We start from the raw sequence: 25,920 nt of genomic DNA on the forward strand, positions 1-25,920 counted from the left end.
TAATAAAAAGTTAGTTATTCGGGTGTATTTTAATCCATCATATTTCTATTTTTCCATGTCCACAAACTGTCAGCTTACTAAACACATAGCTGTTGGGGAGGCTTTGGTCATAGGGAATAGGGCTTAATGGTTATCCCCACAGCCCCTGGAGCTGCCACAAATGGAGGCAGCAAGTGACACATTGTAGGTGTTGGTGTTGACAGCACGTTGCCTGTGGGATTGCACCAGAGGCCAGCGTCGCTAGCATGTGTGTGATGTTTGACAGATAATAGCAGATAAACCCATGCCCAAACCCATGCCCAAACAGCAGTTAGCCCGCTGAGGGACAGGCGGCATATGAGGAGGAACTGTGCCTTTAGCCATCCAGCAGGATCCTGAAGCCAAACCTACAAGTCAAAGACACTCAGGGTCATCTCCCCTCACAAACACCTCCTCAGCATCAGTTTGAATGCCTATAATTGGAGCTCAAAATTGATTTAAAGCTTATGAGATATCATAGCTGAGTTGTTGAATTAAGTTCCAAGAGCTAAGCCATGTTTTTGATTCTTGCAGTTTCTTTTTCTAGAAATACCTCATACAATACAATTAATTTGTGTATGCCACCCACAATTTAGAGGGGGGATCTTAGTTATTTTGTTTAACAGCTTGGTCGATTTTCAATCAAAGTAATAACACAATTTTGTGGCGCACTATGTTTTGTACCCTGCTTCGTTTCACAGGGAAAAGTTGAGAAACAAAAGGTCCACAGTGAAACACACCCCCAAAAAAGCAAAGAGATGGTACACTGAGTGTACGAACATTAGGAACACCTAATCTTTCCATGACATAGACTGACCAGGTGAATCCAGGTGAAGCTATGATCCCTTATTGATGTCACCTGTTAAATCCACTTCAATCAGTGTAGATGAAGGGGAGGAGACAGGTTTTTAAGCCTTGAGACATGGATTGTGTATGTGTGCCATGCAGAGGGTGAATGGGCAAGACAAACGTTTTAAGTGCCTTTGAACGGGGTATGGTAGTAGGTGCCAGGCGGCGGTTTGAGTGTGTCAAGAACTGCAATGCTGCTGGGTTTTTCACACTCAACAGTTTCCCATGTGTATCAAGAATGGTCCACCACCCAAAGGACATCCAGCCAACTTGACACAACTGTGGGAAGCATTGGAGTCAACATGGACCAGCATCCCTGAGGAACGCTTTCAACACCTTGTAAATTCCGTACCCCGACGAATTGAGGCTGTTCTGAAGGCAAAACAGGGTGCAACGTAATATTAAGGTGTTCCTAATGTTTTGTCCACTCAGTGTACAGTCCACAACAGATATTTATCAGTAAAGAAGGGCCCCTTCAAAATGAGCAAGATTCCCTTTTGATTGTGACACAGGGGGGTTGCATCAAGCATCTCCTTTCACATCCAGAAAATGGAGGCAAGTTAATATGACACAGTGAAAACACAGCTCATTTTGGGCTGTTAGAACATGTAAATGTCTGATGGGAAAGGGAACATGGAGACATGATCTGATAACCAGGTGCTACACGGCACTGCAGATACATCCTGACAGCTAGCTCCTCCTTATTGAGCCAACACAGGACGCCACCGCTAAGTAAGAGAATGAAAAATGGCTCCTGAAGTGACCCTGCAAACAAGCAAGCGTAGCCAACAGGTAACCACTGTACCTGAGCAGGTTGCAGAGCAGAGACTGCTGCTGTTCAATGGGTGCTATGGTTTTTGCACTGGCTCTGAGAAATAGACAACTCCACACACACACACCAGCGCCCACCAACTCAATCAACACAGCACAGACACCACGGCATCAACCTCTATTATACACTCCCTTACTTGACACCCAGGAACAAAAATCTGATCTTTATTTTCTATAAGGATTTGCTACACAGCCGTGCTCAGCAACAGTGGTGGCTCTGATGACAAAGAAATAATCACAGCTGTCTTCCCTGTTGGAGAAAGAGGCTGTGAAAATGTTGTTTACGTTTTCCAACATGCCAAACACGAAACCCATGGCTGATTATGTGAAGAGTGCGTGAAATTGTTGTATTTGCAAGGCAGGGGATATTGACGCTAGGCATTAGTAGTCAAGAATATTGAGGGTAGGCAAGATACATGTTTTTAAAGGTCCAATGCAGCCATTTATGCCTGAATATCAAATAATTTCTGGGTAACAATGAAGTACCTTCCTGTGATTCATTTCAATAAAAAAATTGTCAAAAAGAAACAAAACTAGCTTCTTAGCAAATGGTAATTTCTCAACCAAGAATGTAGCTAGGACTGTCTGTGAGTGGTAGAGGGGGAAACTGAAAATTAGCTGTTAACTCCATCCAACCAAAACAGGCAGAAATTTCAGGCAGTCTTGTCAAACAGCTCTTACACTAAAAGGGCATTATCATAATTTTCACAATTTCACATTATTATTCCAACCTCCTATTGTGGAAATATATATAAAACACAGGACAATCCCGTGTTTGACTGCACTGGGCCTTTAAATACTGATTTAGGGATGCATATTTTCTCAATATTTTTCCCTATTGTGCCCCCCACTCCCTAGCCCCCTCTTATTTGCCTGCTGAATTATCACACTCATTCTCAATTCATCAGCTTGCTTTTTTAGCCACGCTTCTGAGAGGGTTTCGAAAGAACTACTGGAAAATAGTCAATATAAGGCAGCCAGAGAAGAAAGAACCCCCCTCCCTCCTCTGCTCATCCCTCTCTGTGTTTGTGTTGTATAAGTCCCCTATAATGAAGTGCAGGGAGATAAAATATGCAAATTCACAGAGAAAGAATATAAATAGGGCAATAATAGGAAGTGTTGTTTTCACAGCTGCTTGATAATACAAAGCCCTGATAGTGTTTTATAAATAAAGACCCTCTCTCTCTCAGCAAGGCGCCAAGTCCTTGCGCTCCATTAAAGACACATCTCTCCGCTCCAGCCCAGCTCCAGATTCAGAGCCCAGGTATTGAGTGCAGGCCTGTGCAGCTGTCCTGCTGCCCTACTGGCTGTAGCCCCAGTCCAATCCACACACAGAGCCGAGGCCTGGCCTGGGGAGCATAGCCAGTAGCCTGCCACTGGGCCTTTCTCCAGTGTCTATCACACCAGCAGACTTACCCAGCATGGCTCCATGAAAAGCATCCCTCTGCCACATCGGACAGAAAGCAAAAACACACGTGCAGCCTCTCAGAGCTCTGGCATGAAATACTGCGATGCCAGTGGAAATAGAAATGCACAAATGGGCTCTTTCAGTTTCAGCTTTTCACAAGGAATGAATGGCTTTCTGTATAGATCTACATTTACTTCATTTAGCAGACGCTCTTATCCAGAGCCACTTACAGTTTAGTGAGTGCATAAATATTCATACTGGCCCCCCGTGGGAAACAAACCCACAACCCTGGTGTTGCAAGCACCATGCTCTACCAACTGAGGTACATCTAGTGTACTCCAGACACCAGTTCTCTAACTTGGAGTGGTATGTGTTTGAAAAACAGAGATACAAATATAGAAATATTGTGGTATATCTGTAAATGAAAACCGAAGGACAATACAACATTGGGCAAAACATATTGACTGTCACATCATGCATAAGACGTGTGACGGAACCTGCTATATCTCTCCCCACTAACAGCCCACCTTACCTCGGGCTAATTTGTTTTTGAGGCCTTTGTTTTGATCGAAGCATGCGTGGTAATTATGAGATAGAGATAAATGAAGAGGAACTGAAAGGTATTGAGCGATAGAGAGAGAGAGAAAGAGAAAGAGAGAGAGCTGTATAGTATTTAAGGCCCTCTTTACTATCAGAGCCCAGAGCATGTGTAGTCCCACAGCCCTAGAGACCGTGAAGACAGAGACTGAAGAGAAATGACCACACCATTAGAGATCTGAAGGTTGCCTATTATCTTTCTGCTGCTCCGAGTCCTCGCACATCTATCTGAAGCTCATGAATGTAATTTACCTTTTGTACACCCTGTAATGCACAGAGCATTCGAGGGAAAAAGGGACTAAACACCACCAAGCAAAGTTAATTTAGATCAACACACTATTGTAAGATGTCCACAGAAATGGAAAGGGCATTCAGATCAATAGATTGACAATAGGTTCTCAAAAGAATGTCTGCACCCAATTTTTCTATTGTGAACACCCCAGCATTTGTGTGAATAAAGGTTTCTGGATGTACAGTGTGTATTTTTGGTCAGAGAGTGCTAGATACTGCAGGTGTTTAGTTCAGCACCTTTCCACTTTTCCTGTGCACACCACTGTGTGTGGGTGTGTACGATTGTGGTGGAACAATGGCCAGGGCTAATCATTATATACCTGGAAAGGTCAGCAGTCTGAAATGTCAGACTTCAATAGAGCCAGATGCGCATTGCTCCGCTCAAGTGTCCAATTAAATAGAGAATACCGAGGTTGTGGGTGAAGCGCACTTCAGATAGAGGGGCTAATGAGGGCCCCTGGACGGAGGCAGTGGCTGGGATGGCTTATGCTGATCTACGAAGCATCCTGGAGCCCTCCCACATACACCATCTCTTACTGAGCTGCATGGGGGCCTCCCCTCCTCTGGACCTCCCTCAGACCCCCACACCCACGGCCGTAGCCTCCACTTGATCTTATTAGTGTCCTCACACCCCCAGCACTGTCTGCAGCCCAGCTTCCCAGCTGCACGTAAAAGAAAGAGGAGAGATGGGTTGGAGAGAGGACAGAAAGGGAGGGAGAGAAAAGATAGGGGAGGAGGAGAGAGAACAAAGAAGAGGGAGGTGTCACGGTTTCGGCCGAGGCTGCTCCTCCTCCTTGCTCGGGCAGGCTTCGGCGGTCGTCGTCCCCGGAGTACTAGCTGCCACCGTTGTATGTTTTCGATGTTTGTTTGGTTTTGTCTTATTTGTACACCTGTTTCCGTTTAGTGTTAATTATGTGTCCTATAAGTTCTCGTTTTGTTAGTCGTGTGTTGTGTGTAATTGTTCCGCCTGTCAGCAGGTGCTGTGATTGTTTTGCTCCATTGTTTGGAGAGTTTTCGCACTTGTGTGCGCGCTTATTGTATTTTGGTGTTTACGCACGGTGTGCGTAATCGCTCGCCTCCGGGCTCTTTTGAGGCCCGTTTGTATTTCGTTGTCGTCTACTAAAGTCTGTTGGACGAAGCTTCTGTGTCCTGCGCCTGATTCCTGCACCACATCCACATTCAGCATTCTGACAGGAGGGGACAGGAGAAGTCTCCTTTAATGTTGAGACTGAAGGGGAGAGTGTGTCCTCCTCTCTATCAGCCCCATTCATCTAAAAGCACAGGTTGTTTTCCATACAACAGGCGTAATAACCTTCTCACAGATTGCCAGCGCCTTGAAGTGCCATAAGTTGGGGGAAGTGAGCAATGTTTTCTTTCTTTTGATTCCTTATTGTTCACCCACTGTAAATTGTGGCACAGTGCACCATACAATATGTCTGACAGGAATACAGTACAGTACAGCAGTACAGTCAGATAATACAAATAGAATAAAATGCCAAACCAGGAAAATAACCAAACTGGCGAGTGCATTGAGCAGAAGAGGTGTCACTTAAAAAAGAGACAAAGAACCTAATATGAGGTACAATGCTAAATGTTGCCCTCTCTCTCTCTTTCTGCGTGTCTGGTTGCCCTTTCCAGAGTTGTCAAGGTCAGAGATATTCTTGCCTGCAAAATAAATCTGGGAAATTAACAGGCTCCACGTGTCTCACATAAACATTATTTTAATCAAAGGATATTAGACCATCCAGATCCTTTAGACATATGGGCAATGTATCCTTTCTGACGTACCCATCTGTTTCCTCTTGCCATCTCTGCAATTTGCTCCATCACCCAGCTGCTTTTCCAAGACATTGAGTTCCCCTTCCCCAGCAAAGACTCAGCACCAGTCCAACTGGGGAGCTCCAGATCGCAAAACACATTGCAGCTCTGCTGAGTGTCACACACATGCTGTTTCATAATACCATATAATATGAAAATAATAGACAGGAGTTACGCTCATCAAATCAATTAAACGAAAATAAATATAATAGCTATTTTGATGTCTTCATGCACATTGCTATATCATTGTGCAGATATTTTGAAAGTTTCAAGTGAATGTTAGTGTGGTATAATTAACAAAGCAATGACACCAGGTTGTCTGGTAACTGATCCTGTACTGCTGAATTATCCAGTGAACCTTTATCCCTACATGTGTACTGTGTGCTAGTAGTAACTATCATCTCTGAGAACAGAGGTTGTTTCTGTCTGTCTAGTGTTTATTTTCTGTCTAGTGTCTACACTCACTCACATCCCATCAGCATCAGTAGAGTTAGTTAGTAGACAGTGGGCACTCACCAGGGCTGGTGATGGTTAGGAGGTCTAGACGTCGCTGTTGCTGTAAGGAAAATAAAAATAGAAGCGTGGTCAGAGATACTCAAAAGGGCTTAGGGCGAAAATGTCAACTCAAAATCTCTCCAAAAGAAATAACATGTCATATTACTATCACGTCATCCTCTTGCAGATCAGAGTACATCTACATTTAGCAGACGCTCTTATCCAGAGTGACTTACAGGAGGAATTAGGGTTAAATGCCTTGCTCAAGGGCACACCGGCAGATTTCTCCTCTAGTCGGCTTGCGGATTCGAACCAGCGATCTTTCGGTTACTGGCCCAACGCTCTTAACCGCTAGGCTACCTGCAACCCCAGAGTATGCGTAATATGTACATTATGTAAATGATGGGCATGTGAAACACTACTATTTAAGACTGGAAAATTACAAGATGGCACAGTGTATCTCAGCCTTAAAATGATTGGTATCAGTTTATTATAGTTTGTCTGATCCATTTCCAACATTCGTTCTCTGTGTTGTCTCTATTACAGCCAGGGGAATGTGTCTTCCCTCTCCGCTCGTGCTAAAGACTGTGTGATGGAGTGTGTTTGAGAAAGACTGTGTGACGGAGTGTGTTTGAGAGAGTGCCCAATTTTACACTTCATGTCTCTAGTTTGGAAAGGGGGGCCCGGAAGAGTTGCTAGCTCCCCCCTCTCTTTAACCCGGCGGCAGGTAGCTTAGTGGGTAAGAGCGTTGTGCCAGTAACCGAAAGGTCGCTGGTTCTAATCCCCGAGCCGACTAGGTGAAAAATCTGTCGATGTGCCCTTGAGCAAGGCACTTAACCCTAATTGCTCCTGTAAGTCGCTCTGGATAAGAGCGTCTGCTAAATGACTAAAATGTAAATGTAAATGTAAACCCTCTGCCAAGGCTGCAGGCTCCTGAGTACTGCATTAATCAACACCTTCTCCCTCTCTTACACTGTGTGTCCCTGAGGAACCAGCTCATGTGCGTGCATGTGTCTGTGTGTGTGTGTGTGTATTCGTGTATGTGTATTCACCCAACGCTGCATATTTTTGGGCGTTTCCCAATGGAAGGCTGATGATATTGTAGGTTCACCTGCTGGGTAACAGACTATAATCGATGTGAGTGCAATCAGGAGTTTGAAGCCTACTCCATCAGGATTCAAGAATCTTAATGTAAAAATCCTCTCAGATACTCTAACTGCTCTAAACACATTGCAGATGAGTAAGTGTTGTGGAGTAGAGAGAGCAGGAAGCACAGAGTGGTAGACTAGGCAGCAGAGGACACTGTGACAGCATGAGAGCAACTAGCCCCAATAAACCATTAGTTGATATGGAACCACCACACTAATCAATATCATTTACATTTACATTTAGGTCATTTAGCAGACACTCTTAGCCAGTGCATTCAACTAAGGTAGGTAAGACAACCACATATCACAGTCGCATTATTGAAATTATTACATCAAATTCCAACTTGATATTTTTGGCCATTGATTGATTTCTTTATTAAAGGTCTTTTGAAATTATTCTACCATCCTATCAATTTATAAATGACCTCTCTGATTTTGTTTAGACCAACAGGCTGGTATTCATGCAGAATTCCTATTTAGACCTTTGTACTGCCCTCTACTGGTCCTCTGTTATTCGGCAAGTGAACGTGTGAAGAGAAAAAAACCATAGAAATAGAATGAAAACAATGCTTCTCTATTGTCACGAGATACACTCTCTTTGGGAAAGTAAGGCTGGCTGGGTGATCAAAATCAGTGGAGTATGTCCACGTTATTAAAATCAAAGTCCCCTTCAAAACCTTTGACACAGCACATTCAAACAGACCTCTACAGCATTCAGAGAGCATTGTGTACATGAAGACATTTCCCTTGTACAAACTAATTAATAACAATCCATCAAAATTCTGGTGTTGCCTGAATACTCAGTTTTGTGAAATAAAGAGATTAGAAACCATATGCATACAGGTGTGAAAGCCCATTCATGATAGCTCTAAATAAAATAACATTGATCTGCCATATACGTCCCTCTAACCAGCCAGTCCATGAAACAGGGCTACTGTGTGCCACTGGCCAGCCTGGAGAGGAGTGGAGGAGGATTTACCATACTGTGTTTCAGCCTGGCCCAATCCTGTACCCTGACGCTGCTTATCCTGAGATAATTCATCTACTGTGAATTAGAGTATTACAGCACACTAACACTGCTTGCCTCACTCTCTCATTGTCACTCCTTACATGGATAAGGTGCTTAGTGTTTCCCAGGAAGAGAGAGAGAGAGAGAGAGAGAGAGAGAGAGAGAGAGAGAGAGAGAGAGAGAGAGAGAGAGAGAGAGAGAGAGAGGAATCACATTAGGAAAGGCAATCCTGGGCAGAAAATAGGATTGTATTAATCTTTATCAAACTCAGCCAAGAGCTGTGGAATCACACCACCCAATACACCCTTGGCCAGCCCAGCCACCATGTAGAGTGGGTGTCCAGTGCCCCCAGGCTGTCACATGGCTTAACCAGGGCCTGATATAGAATGATACTGTGTCAGTGTGTGTGTGTGTGTGTGTGTGCTTGTGCATGTGTGTGTGTATGTAGCATATGGGGATGTGTGAAACTTACTCCTCAGCCTGAAATGTCTCCACTTGTGCCAGCGAATAGCTAGCTTTTTGCATAGCGCTGACTGGTAAGATGCTTCAGGAGGGCAGTCACGTGTGATAGCAAGGCAGAGGTCCTGAGTTTGCGCCATGAATGGGCCGAATCGGGAGGAAGTGGTACTCGCTAAACAAGCCGTGTGATGTCCTTTACATGTGCGTCAGGTTGACAGTGCTGATAATTCCCTGTGGCCCAGCCTGAGTCTAAATTTAATGGGTTGAATAGGTTAAAGGGCTTTGAGGCTGGGAACCGACTGTAGGTTGCCAATGATGCACCTACCCAGCTATCATGGTAACACCTAAACCCCCAGTGTTCATTCTAAAAGTTCCAGTGTCACACTACAGCAAACAAACACAAGATCATATTTAAAGGACTAAGAGGACATGCTCAGGACAGGTTGACATCGGTAAATTGGGATTGTCATGATCAAATTAATGACTTTTGGAAGGAAGGTTTCAGGTGTCCGTTTTTATTTGCTGATGCTTATGGTGAATCCTGATCAACAAAACAGAGTGCAATAAACCAATCACTTAATCAAGCCAGTCTATAATTGTTTAACCAGTAGATGGAATAGAGTTTGTGGTATAGAGCCACAGGTTACAGAATGAAGTTGCAAGGACAAGTAATCTGTGGCTCTATACCACAACCTCTATTCCAAAGGTCATTAATTTGATCTGTCTGATTCTCCCCCTGTCTAAAGTAGGTGTAATCTGGTGCAGGTGAGGAACAGCACGGCTGTAATTAACAAAGCAGGCCTGCAGATAGGCGAGGGGGGGAGACAATCCCTCCACAGCAATAATCTAGGGAGAGACCGCAGCCGTCAGCAAAACCATTAATTTACTAAACCTAACTTTTATGACTAAATTAAATATTCATGTGCAATCTACCGAACCCCATTTGCAATATTTCCCCCTGAATTTACTTTTCATATTTGCTGATGATTATCATGTGAGAGAAGAAAGGTATTTCAAATCCACCCACAATTTTGTAGCTCATTTCAAATTCATGTAAGGTCAATTTTCACATCCCATCCCTTCCAAGTTATCAATTTAAACATATAGATGGATATATCGCAAATGTAATTAAACAAAAATAGCACTGAAATGGTAAGGTTATATTAGCAAGGAAATAATATTATGGAGGCAAATCTTGCAGGTACATCCACAGGGGGAGTAAATGCATGCAGTAATATCATCATCTGGTTATGTCAGTTATTATTGACCCTGGTGAACCCCGTCCCTGTCCAGATGAGGTAAGGTAAATCAGCAGGGAGCTATTTAAACCGTCTGCTTCCGTCCCTGCTCGGGTATTCATTGTCCTTGCTGATGTCCTCCAGGACCATTCCGTCTGACACCCGCTTACCAAGGTCAGGACTGGGAGAGGTGGAGGGAGACAGAGACGGAGGGGGGCGAATCAACAATCTCTCTTTCTCTCTCTCTCTCTCTCTCTCTCTCTCTCTCTCTCTCTCTCTCTCTCTCTCTCTCTCTCTCTCTCTCTCTCTCTCTCTCTCGCTCTCTCGCTCTCTCTCTCTCTCTCTCTCTCTCTCTCTCTCTGAGAGCTCAGCTTCAGCAGCAGGCCAGGAGAACTCCACCCTACTGTGAGTCACCACCCTGCCTCCCCCTCAATCCCTCCCCCACGCTACATGCTCAACTCCCCCACGCCCCAGTCTCTAGCCAGCTTGCCATATCACTAACACACCACAAGATGAAGTTAAGGAAGCCTCTGTCTCTTACTCATCATCCAAAGGGAAAAACAGGAGTGAGGTAATAGTGAGCTAATCGTCTCCTGGGCTTTGCCTTCACAGGTCAATGCTGTATTTGTGAGTGCCTATAATATTATATGACTGAAAATATATTATTTAACACACTGGATATTCTGCAAGATGCTCTTCATTATTTTTTACAATTATTGGTAATAAGTCATTTACATGCACAAAAGCTCACACATAAAACACACTGGATTTTGCTTTATTGGCTCTGTATTACTATAGATGGGTTGGTTGTTTAGCAACAAAACTGACATGTGCGCAACTATGGGGCAAAATAGACGTGGTTTGCTTAGACTGTTTACAACATGTAAACTATATTCAGTCTATTGAAAACATAAATACATTTGCACAATGAGCACTTGTTGTCTCTCAAATACATCGTTACAGTTGTTGGTTAGTTAGCTAGCACATTTTTGCCATATTAGCATAGACATGTAATTAGTCAAATCACCTTAAAACAAGACATGGTATCAATAACAAGATACAATGAGTTGAAACGAGCTACCTACGATTCCCCACAAGGCAACTTCTTGTCATTGTTGCTAGCTATCTGACTGTTCAGAATCTCTTTCGTGACATTGTCAGCCAACCCGTCTATTTGTACAAAAAAGGTGCAAATCTTTGGTTTTTCCATATCTGTATATATTTTCATGAACATGGAACTGACTTGTAGCTGCAGAGTATTCTAGAAATAGCTGTGGGGAATTTGTGTAATTTAAGAGTAATTGATATTAATCAACATTAATCATACAATAATAAACAATGGTATTCTTGATTGGTTTATTGTATTTCAGTGAGTACACTTGTATTGAGAGTGTATAATTTCTATAATTTCTGCCAATATCACCACATTATTACCTGTATTAGCACAAACAATATTAAAAGGTGTCAAGGGTTATTATTGACCTGGCTCTATTTAATATGGCTGCCAGTGTAGGAAAAATGTATCCATCACTCAGTATGCATGCAATTAAAAGCAATAGGGCTGTGTAAAAATTTCAGGTCCGGGCAGGGGATGCTGTTGCGTGACCAGGAGCCCTTGGTTAAAAATACAACGAAAAACAAATAAAATATTAATTTCTTCAGAGAAAGAGAGTGAGACAGCTGGCTCCCCTCAGACCAAAAATCTAACTCTGCCACCTGCGCTCCACTGAGTCCACACTGACTCCTGCAGTCCTCCTTCCACAGTAGGCCAGAGAAATCGAATAACGCACTGACACACACCACTCTCCAACTCAGCACTTAAAAGCCACGATTGAATTTCATCTTGATTTCATTAAATATTCATAAAGGCCAATTAGAAGGGCAGCTTAGCTGGCTGCAAGGACACTTTTCCATTATTCTGTCACATGTAGTCCATCAGACGGATCGTTTTGAAAATGGACCCCAAGAGTCCATATGCTTGACCCTGACTCCTCCTGCTTCCCCTCCCTCCAAATCCTATGAGTCCCTCTCTCACACAGAGAATGAGGCAGGTAGGGAGACAGAGACAGGGACAGAGACAAGGAGCACGGACACCTAAAATACGATGTGGGCTAAAAACTAAGAGGCATATATCCAGAGGGAAGCAGAGGGATATCATATACTAACCACGCAGCCATTTCAATATGCCTTTTGGGCTCTGATTCATAGGCGAAGAACCACTGTTTTGTGATAGATGGAATATCAAACGGATTTAACTTTGCAGCCCACCCGTCCTCCAACAGCTCATTTCCAACTGTATTGAAAAGCTGAGAAAGTGGAGGTGCAGTCAGGGCCTCTTTGATTTGCGGCTGGCGGAGGGAGGCTGAATGGGCGATATGTAATCAATCACGCACTGCAGTAATTAAATACATCATTTTAGGAATGAGAAGTCATAGTCACACACTGCTTGCCACCCATCTACATGAGCAGGGCTCACTGGAGCTGGAGCTTATAGAGCAGAGGGGAACTTTTCATCACAGCTTCTCACCGACTACAGCACCGACTTCCCTCTCAGAGATACACTTTATACAGTACAGTAGTTGTCAGAAATGTATTGGACTCCTGTTGTAACCCCACACCCGCTGAGCACTGAGCACAAACTGACCTTTAACCCCACACCTGCTGAGCACTGAGCACAGACTGACCTTTAACCCCACACCCACTGAACACTGAGCACAGACTGACCTTTAACCCCACACCCACTGAACACTGAGCACAGACTGGCCTTCTTCTGTGACTAGGAAGATAATCAATGGCAGCATGTTGACATTGTGACCGATCAATGATCTGTGAAAAGGGGTTAGCATACCTAATGGTTCCCCCTAACCTCCCATTACTTGCCCATTGGAATCTAAGTGACCCCTCATCGATGGAGTGCAGATCAAGTGATTTGGTATTTACCAGAGGCTAGGATCAATGACCCCCTACCAGCAAACACTGTGTAGAACCTCCACCAACCACAGTGTAATCCAGTTCAATCAGCAGCTCTGATGAACATGTCAAGTCATTTTAACACTGAAAAGTTAAATCCATAGGACCTAATTAGGGTCAAGTGTCAAGTAATGAGTATCCCTTAATTGGTTTATTGCTGTTGTGGATTAAAAGTTGTATGAATGTGTATGCATAATTAATAATGTTATACAATTGTCTGCAATGCTGGTGCTTCTTCTATTACGTAACGTCTCTTTTATTTTTTTTACATTTAATTTGTTGTAATCACAACGTAACAGTAGCAGGGAAGATATTACAAAAATAGTGTGACTAAACTGGTTTTCTTCTGAATAACTTTTCATTTCAGTAGTTCATTCAGGCATGGGAATAAATGTATTTAATGTTAAACCAAGTATAGTTCATTGTTAGTGAACATTCTTTCTGGTAATTAAAAATGACAATAATTAGCGTCCAAGCAATCTACTAGTCATGTTTACAATCCCAAAAGTTGTGTGTCTGCTCAGATGAATGCACAGAAAGCACAGAGGCAGGTGGGAAATGGAAACACAACATTATGGGGAAATAAAAATAGTAAAATAAAAAATATGGAGATGTGGAAGGAGGCTGAAAAATGTTGATATCGAGAGAGCGGTTTATTAAATATTGACACATTTGGGAATTCTCCATGCCACTTCACAATGATAAAACAAATCCCACAGATGTTGACATGTTGGCTACCCAGATGGAAATTGTGCTTGGAGGGTGGAAACTTTTAATCATGACATGAAAAAAGAGATGGAGAAACCGACACGCAAAACATGGCAGCCTTATTTCTCAGAGTGTCAGACTAAATAGCTTTGTTGATGGTATTCTTAGTACTCAGTGGAAGTGGGCGACCAGAGAAACATTGAGTACGGTTACATGCACACAATAATATGATTATTGTGAATAGTCAGATTAATATAATAGTTTGATTTAAACGTTTGCATGCTTTGCAAGAAGAACAATTTCCCTAATAATCCTGTTAATATGGACAGATCTGAAATCAGGTTACCTGATGGGACTTTGATAAATGCTGAAAATCACCAATCAAAATAAATGTTCTACCACAGCGACCATGTTATTTTTGTGAAGCATATTTGATTATGAGTTCGGACATAAAGTTTGTATGTGAAAACTATTTACATTTTAGTCATTTTAGCAGATACTCTTATCCAGAGCGACTTACAGTTAGTGAGTGCATACATTTTTCATACTGGCCCCCCATGGGAAACGAACTCACAACCCTGGCGTTGCAAGCGCCATGCTCTACCAACTGAGCCACAGGAGGCTCAGTTGGTAGAGATGCATACTTCACTCACTTCACTCACGCAAAAGAAGGAAGCTCGCACTGCTTGTGCTAGCACATGGGCAGATAAAATACACTGCTATAACTCTGATTAAGGCGTTTACATGTCCTAATAATTCGAAAGATTGCTAAAAAAAACAGGTGTTTTAATCCGCGTATGCTTACTTCGATTATGACCTTATACCGATTAAGATAAGCAGAGTAAGGTGTTTACATGACAAATGCCAAAACTGGCCTACTGCCATAATCAGTTTAATATTAAATGATTAGTGTGCATGTAAACATACTCATTGTCTCTTTTCAAAAGGTGTCACACTCCCAAACCATCACCCTGCTTTTAAAATGCAGACCAGTACACAGACTTAGCTGTCAGTGGAGAGCAGAGCAGTGTTGGGCTGGGCCGGAGAGAAGGGCAGGCAGGTGCCTAGCACTGAGAGGCAGCTCTACATTGGGTTGGGGGGGGGGGGGGGGGGGGGGGGGGGGGGGGGGGGTCTGCCAATATCCTGTCTTGTGAGTTGGAACTTACCAAATCAATTTAGCAACAAATGAAAGAAAGCATTGACCATTGTACATGGCTTTTGGCTAATTTCGTTAGCCGTTTGTGAGATGGCAAGGTGGAGGTGCTGAACTGGGTTGATGGAGCGTGCATTATTTACATGACAGCCGTACAATGTCAAGGGGATTATCCCGGCTGGTCTGGCTGCATTTCCACAGTGGCAGACCGAAGCGAGGAGGCTGAGAGTGGCATACTAAACACATGCAGAGGACATTGTTGTAGGACACTATTATCTATGACAACTGGCTGAATGTGGCTGTGTTTTGATGATTTACTGTGACATTCCTTTCCTTAGATTCTTTGGAGTGAGCTTCTGGCTGCTGCTCATACATTCTCAGCTACTCACAGACACAAGTAGAGGGAAACCAGTTCTGATCTAAACAGACAAAACGCTGAGATGTTGCACTTCTAGTTGCCCTTCTGCTCTCTAGTCAGAGGTAATCCAGAGGTAATAGCTAGAATAAAATCTGATATCTCTGATAATTTTTTCAGCTGATTGTTTTGCTTTAGATACCCTGTGGCTCTTCAGGCTGAGCATCCATACCTGCTACTATGATGCTCAGGGAGGCTGTGCGAGCATACAGGCAGAGACGAAAACATGGTGGGGTAGAGTTGGCCTTGGAGTAGGCCCTGCTGGTAGGCAGCAGCTCTTCAGCAGCATGACTGGAGTGTAAATGAGTAGATAAGTGTATGCAGGTTGAGGAGCGGTGTGCCCTGTGGTCGCCCAGAGAGGAGAGAGATGGTTATGATGTGAGGCCAGAGTCATACTGACTGATGCCACTGGGAAGGGGTCTCCACCTCCCCAATCCACTACCAGTCAGTCCCTGGAACCGCACAACAGTCAAAATCTATGTGTTGTCTCCTCTCACCTTTTTTCCTCCTCAGATAAAATCAACAAGAAAACAGTAATTTGACGCATCTGTAATCACCTTAGCCACATCCTTGGACCTGCAGGCTTTCATTCTGCACGCTTTTAATTTGTTTTCACAGCGGTTCGAGCAAATTGAATTTGTTAATTAAAGCAGGAAAATGAAATGCCGAGTATTATTGACGAGGTGCTAATTGAGTTAACGTTAGTGTGGAAATCTGGGGGGGGGGGGGGGGGGGTGCAGGAGATGTATAGAGGAGCGCAGGAGAGGTATAGAGGAGCGCAGGAGAGGTATAGAGGAGCGCAGGAGAGGTATAGAGGAGCGCAGGAGAGGTATAGAGGAGCGCAGGAGAGGTGCATTCCAGGCTGTCCTACAGGCTCTGGCAGTGTGTCTGCATTCACTACAACTACCCAGATGGCCACTCAGACATTCACACAAACTCTGCACCACATACAGAAAGATAGCTTCTCCTCCTGCTTCCCTCCACTCACATCTCCAATCCGCTTTGGCTTTACCACATCATCTGCTTTACTCTAAGATGGAGGAGCAATAACAGAGAGATGTACGCCGCCCGGCTCCTAGCTCTGTAATCATAATCCATGTTTCAACATACATTATAGAGCTGGATATGTAGCTACTATAACTGAAGGAATATTGAGTATTGCCAAAGTACACTACTCTAGGCGTTGAGGTTCACATCAGTTAGTCATTGCTTACAATTCATGTTAACCATAAAAGTAAAAGTGTGGAGTAATAACCAAAATCATATGGTATCATTTAAAATGTTAGGCTAGAATTTAGTTGTACAGTATATTACAGAGTCCAAGCTATGATAAAGTAAAAGTACTGTCTCTCCCATAGAGCATGTATCCAGACAAGGGTGTAACTTTGCTTTCTGTGGGCATGCTTCCAGCAGCCCCAGTGATAACCCCACACTGAAGGCAGGGTCATTGGCTTTATTGCCTCCACTGGCGTGCTTATCCTTCCCACAGCTTAATTATGCATAAATCGACCAGTATTAAACATCAATCCTTAAACAGCTCATTTACTCTCTGAGCCTGTGTTCAGCCACCCTCCAGTCACATGGGCCCGCTGCTAATGAGAAGAATTCCCCAAGTTGTGCTAAGTTGTGCAGCAGGAGCGGACAGAGAGAAGAAGAGAGAAAGGGAGAGAAAAAAGAGAAAGAAGAACGAGAGAAAGAAAGAGAGAGAGAGGGGCAGAAATATAGATATAGAAAAAAAAGAGAGAGCGAGAAAGAAAGAACAAAAGAAAGAAAGAAAGAAAGAAAGAAAGAAAGAAAGAAAGAAAGAAAGAAAGAAAGAAAGAAAGAAAGAAAGAGAGAAAGAAAAAGAGAGAAAGAAAAAGAGCGAAAGATAGATAGATATGTGTCCTGGAGCCCTGATGGCCCTGCAGTGTCCCCAGGCCTGGTGAAGCAGAGAGCAGAGAGAGCAGGGCGTGACAGTGAGCAGTGGTTAAATTACCAAGGTGATTATGCTACTAATTACTGGCAGTCCTGCTGTATTGATAAGGGCCCAACCTGCACCTGACTATGCGGCTCCATTTGCTACCTTCTCTCATGTTTATAGGGCCTTTTGGCAGCCGAGCATAGACAGAGAAAAAAAGGGATGAATTAGAGAGAATGATGGATGGAGGAGGGCTGTAAAAACACACATTGAGCAATTTTTACATTTTAGTCATTCAGCAGACGCTTTTATCCAGAGCATACATTTTTATTATTTTTTTCATACTGGCCCCCCGTGGGAAACGAACCCACAACCCTGGCATTGCAAACACCATGCTCTACCAACTGAGCGACACGGGACAGCAATAAAGGATTCACAGCTTTGCACACTCTTGGCATTCTCTCAACCAGCTTCACCTGGAATGCTTTACCAACAGTCTTGAATGAGTTCCCACATATGCTGTGCACCTGTTGGCTGCTTTTCCTTCACTCTGCGGTCCAACTCATCCCAAACCATCTCAATTGGGTTGAGGTCGGGGGATTGTGGAGGCCAGGTCATCTGATGCAGCACTCCATCACTCTCCTTCTTGGTAAAATAGCCCTTTCACAGCCTGGAGGTGTGTTGGGTCATTGTCCTGTTGAAAAACAAATGATAGTCCCACTAAGCCCAAACCAGATGGGATGGCGTATCGCTGCAGAATGCTGTGGTAGCCATGCTGGTTAAGTGTACCTTGAATTCTCAGACAGTGTCACCAGCAAAGCACCCCCACACCATAACACCTCCTCCTCCATGCTTTTTACGGTGGGAACTACACATGCGGAGATCATCCGTTCACCCACACAGCGTCTCACAAAGACACGGCGGTTGGAACCAAAAATCTCAAATTTGGACTTCAGACCAAAGGACAAATTTCCACCGGTATAATGTCCATTGCTCGTGTTTCTTGGCCCAAGCTGGTCTCTTCTTCTTATTGGTGTCCTTTAGTAGTGCTTTCTTTGCAGGAATTCGACCATGAAGGCCTGATTCACACAGTTCCATTCTGAACAGTTGATGTTGAGATGTGTCTGTGACTTGAACTCTGGAAAGCATTTATTTGGGCTGCAATTTCTGAGGCTGGTAACTCTAATGAACTTATCCTCTGCAGCAGAGGTAACTCTGGGTCTTCCATTCCTTTGGCGGTCCTCATGAGAGCCAGTTTCATCAAAGCACTTGATGGTTTTTGCGACTGCACTTTAAGAAACTTTAAAAGTTATTGAAATGTTCCGTATTGACTGACCTTCATGTCTTAACCCTCCCGTTGTCCTAGGGTCAAAATGACCCGCCACTGTGTTGAACCAACTTTATTAAATTTTTATATTTTTGGGATAATTTGTGAGAAGGAGGCAGTGAGACTTTAAAGAAAGTATCACTGCCTCCTTCTCACAAATGATCCAAAAAATATAAAAATTAAATAAAGTTGGTTCAACACAGTGGCGGGTCATTTTGACCCTAGGACAACGGGAGGGTTAAAATAATGATGGACTGTCGTTTCTCTTTGCTTATTTGAGCTGTTCTTGCCATAATATGGACTTGGACTTTTACCAAATAGGGCTATCTTCTGTATACCCCTCCCTACCTTGTCACAACACAACTGATTGGCTCAAATGCATTAAGAAGGAAAGAAATTCCACAAATTAACTTTTAAGAAGGCACCCCTGTTAATTGAAATGCATTCCAGGTGCTGGTTGAGAGAATGCCAAGAGTGTGCAAAGCTGCCATCAAGGCAAAGGGTGGCTATTTGAAGAATCTCAAATATAAAATATATTTTGATTTGTTTAACACTTTTTTGGTTACTACATAATAATAATATGCCATTTAGCAGACGCTTTTATCCAAAGCGACTTACAGTCATGCGTGCATACATTTTTGTGTATGGGTGGTCCCGGGGATCGAACCCACTACCTTGGCGTTACAAGCACCGTGCTCTACCAGCTGAGCTACAGAGGACCACATGATTCCATATGTGTTATTTCATAGTTTTGGTGTCTTCACTATTATTCTACAATGTAAAAAATAGTAAAAATATAGAAAAACCCTTGAATGAGTAGGTGTGTCCAAACTTTTGACTAGTAGTGTATATGTAAAGTGAGCCATAGGTTAGAGAGGGATAGTGTTAGAAATGGGGGGAAGAGGCATTAGCTAGAGTACACAAATTCTGAAATGTGTAATTTCCACAAGCTTTGGGATAGCATATGAACACGACATAAGCTATGATTTTTATTTTTTTGTTACAGGAAATAAACTTTAAAACTGCAACATTTTCTCTCAGCCTCACCACAAAATGTGTAGAATAGCAGGAAATCAGCTCTAAAACAGCAACAGTTTTCTCTCAGCTTCATGGTAAAATGTGACTCGTTTCAGGAAACTAGGCATATGTTGCGCGTCACTACTTCACAGGAGATGCATTTGAACGTAAACATTTTTTAATTTTTTTTTATCAAAATGCGTTTTTTGGCAGAAATGCCTCCTGGAACATGTGAACTTTCATGTGCCTTAATAACAAACTTGTATCTGTAAATACGAATTCAATTGTTAAATTATGAGCCTATTTGGTTTAGCCATGGATAAAGACAGGAACCTTCCTGCTAGCCATGATTGGCTGAGATAATGGATGGGCAGGTCATGCCGAGAGATGAGTTCGGATTCAGTCACGAAGAACTGCAATAGTGTTGCTAATGCGCTCCACTTTCTGGAGGAAATCAGTGGAATGCCTGGTGGAAGCAGAGTATGATAGTTAAGGCGATTCAGGCATTTTATTGCAAATATGCGGAGGGAGTCGAAAAGAGAACACACAGAAGGCTGTTGTATAAAACACCTGTCTCCGGATTACATCTTCAAACTAAGGGCAACCATGGCATCCGTGACAGAGAGGGATATGTGATCATCCATGTATACGGGTAAGAGAGTCTAGTTAGCTAAATTTTCAGATATTATACGTTGTTCATTTTGTCAGAAAGTCATTTTCATTGCAAGTTAAAGCATACTGTTAGCTAGGTAGCTAACTTTAGCTGGCTGGCTCACTAGCTAATGTTATGTGTATGATCTGTGTAGTAATATAATTCGTATCTCAGAGCCATTTGCATTGCTAGTTATAGCCTAATGTTAGCTAGCTAGCGAACATCGAACCTAGTTGGTTAGCTTTAGCTACCTGAAGATTAATGCAGGGTAGTAACGTTATGAGTTGGGATTATGGTTCATTGTTTAGCTAGCTACATGTCTAAACAAAAGACTCCACTATGCAAGTAACCATTTCACTGTACTGTTTACACCTTCTGTATCCTGTGCATGTAACAAATAAACATAGATTTTATTTGATCCCTTACAAAAAAAGATTGCAGTTTTGAAACTGCTGTATAAGTGCAGTAACTGAAATCGACTGTGGTATTTTGGATGCAGTAATTGCAGAATAACTTCAGTGTACTGCAGTTGAACTGCAGTTATATCGCACTCTAACTTCAGTTACACTGCAAACTTACTGCAGTAAAAAAAATGTTATTTTGGACGCAGTATTTGCATCATACTGCAGTTATACTGCACTCTAACTGCAATCTTTTCTCATAAGGGATATACTCACTCTGTTTAGCACATGGCCTCACGTGAATCCTTAAAGAGATGGGTGGGGCTAAGGCTTAAGAGGGTGTGAACGATGCTGAATGGGTGTAGACAAAGAAGAGCTCTCCAGTAGGTGTACCAAAACATTCAAGGGCCATTTTCTCAAAAGTGTGTTGCAAGTTTATCAACTTTCAAAACAGAATGCTTTTTCCATTGTTCCTCAACTGTAGTGTATGATATACCATTTTCTAGCTCTACCATTTTCTAGGTCTGAGTCTCTACTTTTATCCAATGTAAAAAAACACCATGTCAAATTTTGCTACATAAGACCAAATCGAGCCAGTTGGTCACAAATGTGTAAAATAGCATGAGATTAGCTATAAAACTGCAAATCTTTCTCTCTGCCCCATGGCAAACACGATGATATACATGTAAAGTGAGCCATTGGTTAGAGAGGGATCATGTTACAAATGAGGGGAATAGGCATTAGCTACAGTACCCGGCAGTGATATTAACATCCATACGGATCTATATAATGGGCATGCTGCTACCTCTCTTCACCACCTCTGGTGAAGATGAGTCTTCATGACTAATTGGCACTCTGGACTACCACCATTACACATATACCAACCATTACACATATACCATTTTGCCCATTAGAACATTCTATAACACGTTTGAACAGCATCAGAAGTGGAGTTCAAAGTAAAGACCCGGAGGGGGCTGGGGAGGCAAAGTAGCCCCAAATGGTAGGATGAATGGTTCCATGAAATGAGTGCCTTTTGCATCCCTTTGATTTTATTTTTGTGCATAAATATTGCATTAAAAAAATCTGTTATATTAAATGAAGTGTCCTTTAATATAGATGACACAGAAAATTATTGAATTGGATTTTTAATATAAATATAAACTTGCTAAAGTGCAAAAATTCTGCATTTTGACATGGCCCTTTGTGCATCCTCTGTGACTTCTAGGAAGATTTTAACCGACTTAACCGCAACATTTCTCCAAGTTTTCACCATCATTGAAAAGCCCTAGTTAATGTATTGCTCTGACAAGTCATTTCTGAAGATTATTATTTATTTAATGTTATTAGTGATTCATTTTAAGGTAAAAAACAACAACCTATCCCTCATTTTAAGGTCAACCCTGTTACATTAACTGAACTTTGGTTTTAATATGGTGAAACTATTCATTTTTAAAATATTTTTTTTTAAAGTGACATTGAACATTAAAGTCAAATCATAGTGTAAAAGCAGGTGAGCTGGTTCTACTCTTTTTGGCCATTTTCTAGTGTTTTGTGGTGGAAAACTGAGTGGTCGAGCATAACATGTCAACCCTGTTACCCACAGATAGACAGGCTAGAATGTTTTAACAATTAATTTTTTTTTGTGAAGCTTGCATTCAATATCCTCTCAATGTTGCACACAACAAGATTCCAATCCCCGTGTCACAAGGGGATTTATGGCTGATTTAAGATGAAGTCGTCAACCCTGTTACAGTCAACCTTGTTACTTTATTTTGCACTTAATAGGCACTTAGTATAGTAAAAACAAATGTTTTGAGATGGGATGTTTTTATTTTTATTAAGTTGAACATGTGCTCTTTATGACAGAATGTTAAAATTAGGTGATTTAAATGTTTATTTCACCAAGTTACACTACTCAAAAGGCACCTAATTGGTGGAACGACCCAGGACTAAGGTGGGTAGAAAAGCCGGTGTTGAGATGGGTCATCAGGCTGTCCTGTGTTTGATCCTGGTGACTAACACTGACTAACTGCACAGTGTTACCCAATTGGGTTTCTTAGTATCTTTGAACACCAAACATCCACTATAAAAAAGCAAACACTGGAGAAATGGCATGCCATCTGTTGGTTAGCTAGTTGTTTAATCTCTGCAGAAATACTGAAAATTAACAAAAGCTATAAATGATTTTATATGTGCCAGGGTGAAAAACATCACATACTGTACACCCAAGACCTATGTATGATCTTAAATGGATCACCCTGTTGCAGGAAATTAACTTTAAAACTGTAACATTTTCTCTCAGCCTCATGGCAAAATGTGTAGAATAGCAGAAATGTTGCTCTAAAACAGCATCATTTTCTCTCAACCTCATGGTAAAATTAGTAAAATAGCATAAGATTCGCTATAAGACTGCACATTTTTGCTTGCTCGGACCTTGCGGGGGGCCCTGCGAAACTGTGCTACGCCACTAATCTGTAGGCTATATTTATGGCAATTAGAGCTCCCTGCTTTTATAATGCTAACTGAGAGAATTCTTAACATTTCACCCTGAGATATATTATCATTTAGCATGTACAGTACATTTTGAATTCCAAAAGGGTTTCAAGTTCAACTGATTCATAAAACAGAGGTGAGTCTGGCTGTGCTGTGTGTCAGTTTGAGCCTGTGTGTATGAACTGAGGAGCTGGCTGGTGTGAGGTGGTGTCCCTGTGTCTCTGAAAGTTGGTTTCCTCTCTCTGTTTAAATCACTGCAGATGGCCAGAGACACTTTTCATTTTACTAATAACTGACTGTTTTTAGTAAAATGATCCTGGTTTGTTGTGACCATGTTTTCCCGCTTAAATAAATAACATTGAGCAAAGAAATAAGTAAATACGGTAATTGTCACGCTCGTCGTATTGAACAGACCAAGGCGCAGCGTGATGAACGAACATGTTTAACTTTATTATCTTTAGTGATAATAGAACACAATCAACAAAACAAGAAACGACTCGTGAAGTCCACGGTAACAATGACCGAACACGGAACAAGAACCCACAAACACAAAGGGAAAATAGACAGTATAAATATGGCTCCCAATCAGAGACAACCAACGACAGCTGACACTCGTTGCCTCTGATTGGGAGTCACTCTAGCCAACATAGAAATAAACACACCAGAATTACCAACATAGAAATAAACACATAGAATGAACACACCCTGGCTCAACATATAGAGTCCCAGAGCCAGGGTGTGACAGTACCCCCCCCTAAAGGCGCGGACTGCGACCGCGCCTCAACTTGAACAAAACAGGGGAGGGCTGGGCGGGCATACCTCCTCGGCGGCGGTTCTGGCTCCGGCCTTGACCACCACCCTCCAATACACCCCCCATAGCGCCCCTGGTCCAGTCTGGCCCCGCCGGCTGGAGCTGAACTGGACTTAGCAGGAGCGGTTAGCTTCAGCTCCATAGTGGAGCAGTTGACCGGTACCTTACCAGGCACCGGTGACCCAGGCACGGGTTGTGCTGGACTGACGACGCGCACCCCTGGCTTGGTGCGTGGAGGAGGAACGGGCCTTACCAGGCTGACGACGCGCACCCCTGGCTTGGTGCGTGGAGGAGGAACGGGCCTTACCAGGCTGACGACTCGCACCCCTGGCTTAGTGCGTGGAGGAGGAACGGGCCTTACCAGACTGACGACTCGCACCCCTGGCTTGGTGCGTGGAGGAGGGACGGGCCTTACCAGGCTGACGACTAGCACCCCTGGCTTGGTGCGTGGAGGAGGAACGGGCCTTACCAGGCTGACGACGCGCACCCCTGGCTTGGTGCGTGGAGGAGGAACGGGCCTTACCAGGCTGACGACTCGCACCCCTGGCTTAGTGCGTGGAGGAGGAACGGGCCTTACCAGGCTGACGTCTCGCACCCCTGGCTTAGTGCGAGTGGCAGGAACAGGCCGGGCCGGGCTGGCGACGCGCACCGTAGACTTGGTGCGAGTGGCAGGAACAGGCCGGGCCGGGCTGGCGACGCGCACCGTATACTTGGTGCGAGTGGCAGGAACAGGCCGGGCCGGGCTGGCGACGCGCACCGTATACTTGGTGCGAGTGGCAGGAACAGGCCGGGCCGGGCTGGCGACGCGCACCGTATACTTGGTGCGAGTGGCAGGAACAGGCCGGGCCGGGGACGCGCACCATATACTTGGTGCGAGTGGCAGGAACAGGCCAGGCCGGGCTGGCGACGCGCACCGTAGACTTGGTGCGAGTGGCAGGAACAGGCCGGGCCGGGCTGGCGACGCGCACCGTAGACTTGGTGCGTGGAGCAGGGACAGGCCGGACTGGGCTGGCGACGCACACCGTAGGCTTGGTGCGTGGAGCAGCGCCAGCCCGGCCCGGCCTGTTCCTGCCACTCGCACCAAGCCTACGGTGCGCGTCGCCAGCCCGGCCCGGCCTGTTCCTGCCACTCGCACCAAGTCTACGGTGCGCGTCGCCAGCCCGGCCCGGCCTGTTCCTGCCACTCGCACCAAGTCTACGGTGCGCGTCGCCAGCCCGGCCCGGCCTTTTCCTGCCACTCGCACTAAGCCAGGGGTGCGAGACGTCAGCCTGGTAAGGCCTGTTCCTGCTACTCGCACTAAGCCAGGGGTGCGAGACGTCAGCCTGGTAAGGCCTGTTCCTGCTACTCGCACTAAGCCAGGGGTGCGAGACGTCAGCCTGGTAAGGCCCGTCCCTCCTCCACGCACCAAGCCAGGGGTGCGAGTCGTCAGCCTGGTAAGGCCCGTTCCTCCTCCACGCACTAAGCCAGGGGTGCGAGTCGTCAGCCTGGTAAGGCCCGTTCCTTCTCCACGCACCAAGCCAGGGGTGCACGTCGTCAGTCCAGCACAACCCGTGCCTGGGTCACCGGTGCCTGGTAAGGTACCGGTCAACTGCTCCACTATGGAGCTGAAGCTAACCGCTCCTGCTAAGTCCAGTTCAGCTCCAGCCGGCGGGGCCAGACTGGACCAGGGGCGCTATGGGGGGTTTATTGGAGGGTGGTGGTCAAGGCCGGAGCCAGAACCGCCGCCGAGGAGGTATGCCCGCCCAGCCCTCCCCTGTTTTGTTCAGGTTGAGGCGCGGTCGCAGTCCGCGCCTTTAGGGGGGGGTACTGTCACACCCTGGCTCTGGGACTCTATATGTTGAGCCAGGGTGTGTTCATTCTATGTGTTTATTTCTATGTTGGTAATTCTGTTGTGTTTATTTCTATGTTG

At 44.2% G+C, this 25,920-nt stretch overlaps 1 protein-coding gene across 1 annotated transcript in view; it reads right to left on the bottom strand.

The window, feature by feature from the left end:
* The window catches only part of agbl4 (AGBL carboxypeptidase 4), a gene marked incomplete at both ends in the record, with an annotated part of 483,778 nt that overhangs the window by 117,199 nt on the left and 340,659 nt on the right, over nt 1–25,920 (bottom strand). Inside the window, one exon of the mRNA XM_084186220.1 lies at nt 6,329–6,368. Within this exon, the coding sequence (XP_084042346.1) occupies nt 6,329–6,368 (40 nt within the window). The remainder of the gene's footprint in view (nt 1–6,328; nt 6,369–25,920) is intronic.

Source organism: Coregonus lavaretus (genome assembly GCF_964263955.1).
Source record: "Coregonus lavaretus genome assembly, chromosome: 21".
In the NCBI taxonomy this organism is placed as follows: Eukaryota; Metazoa; Chordata; class Actinopteri; order Salmoniformes; family Salmonidae; genus Coregonus; species Coregonus lavaretus.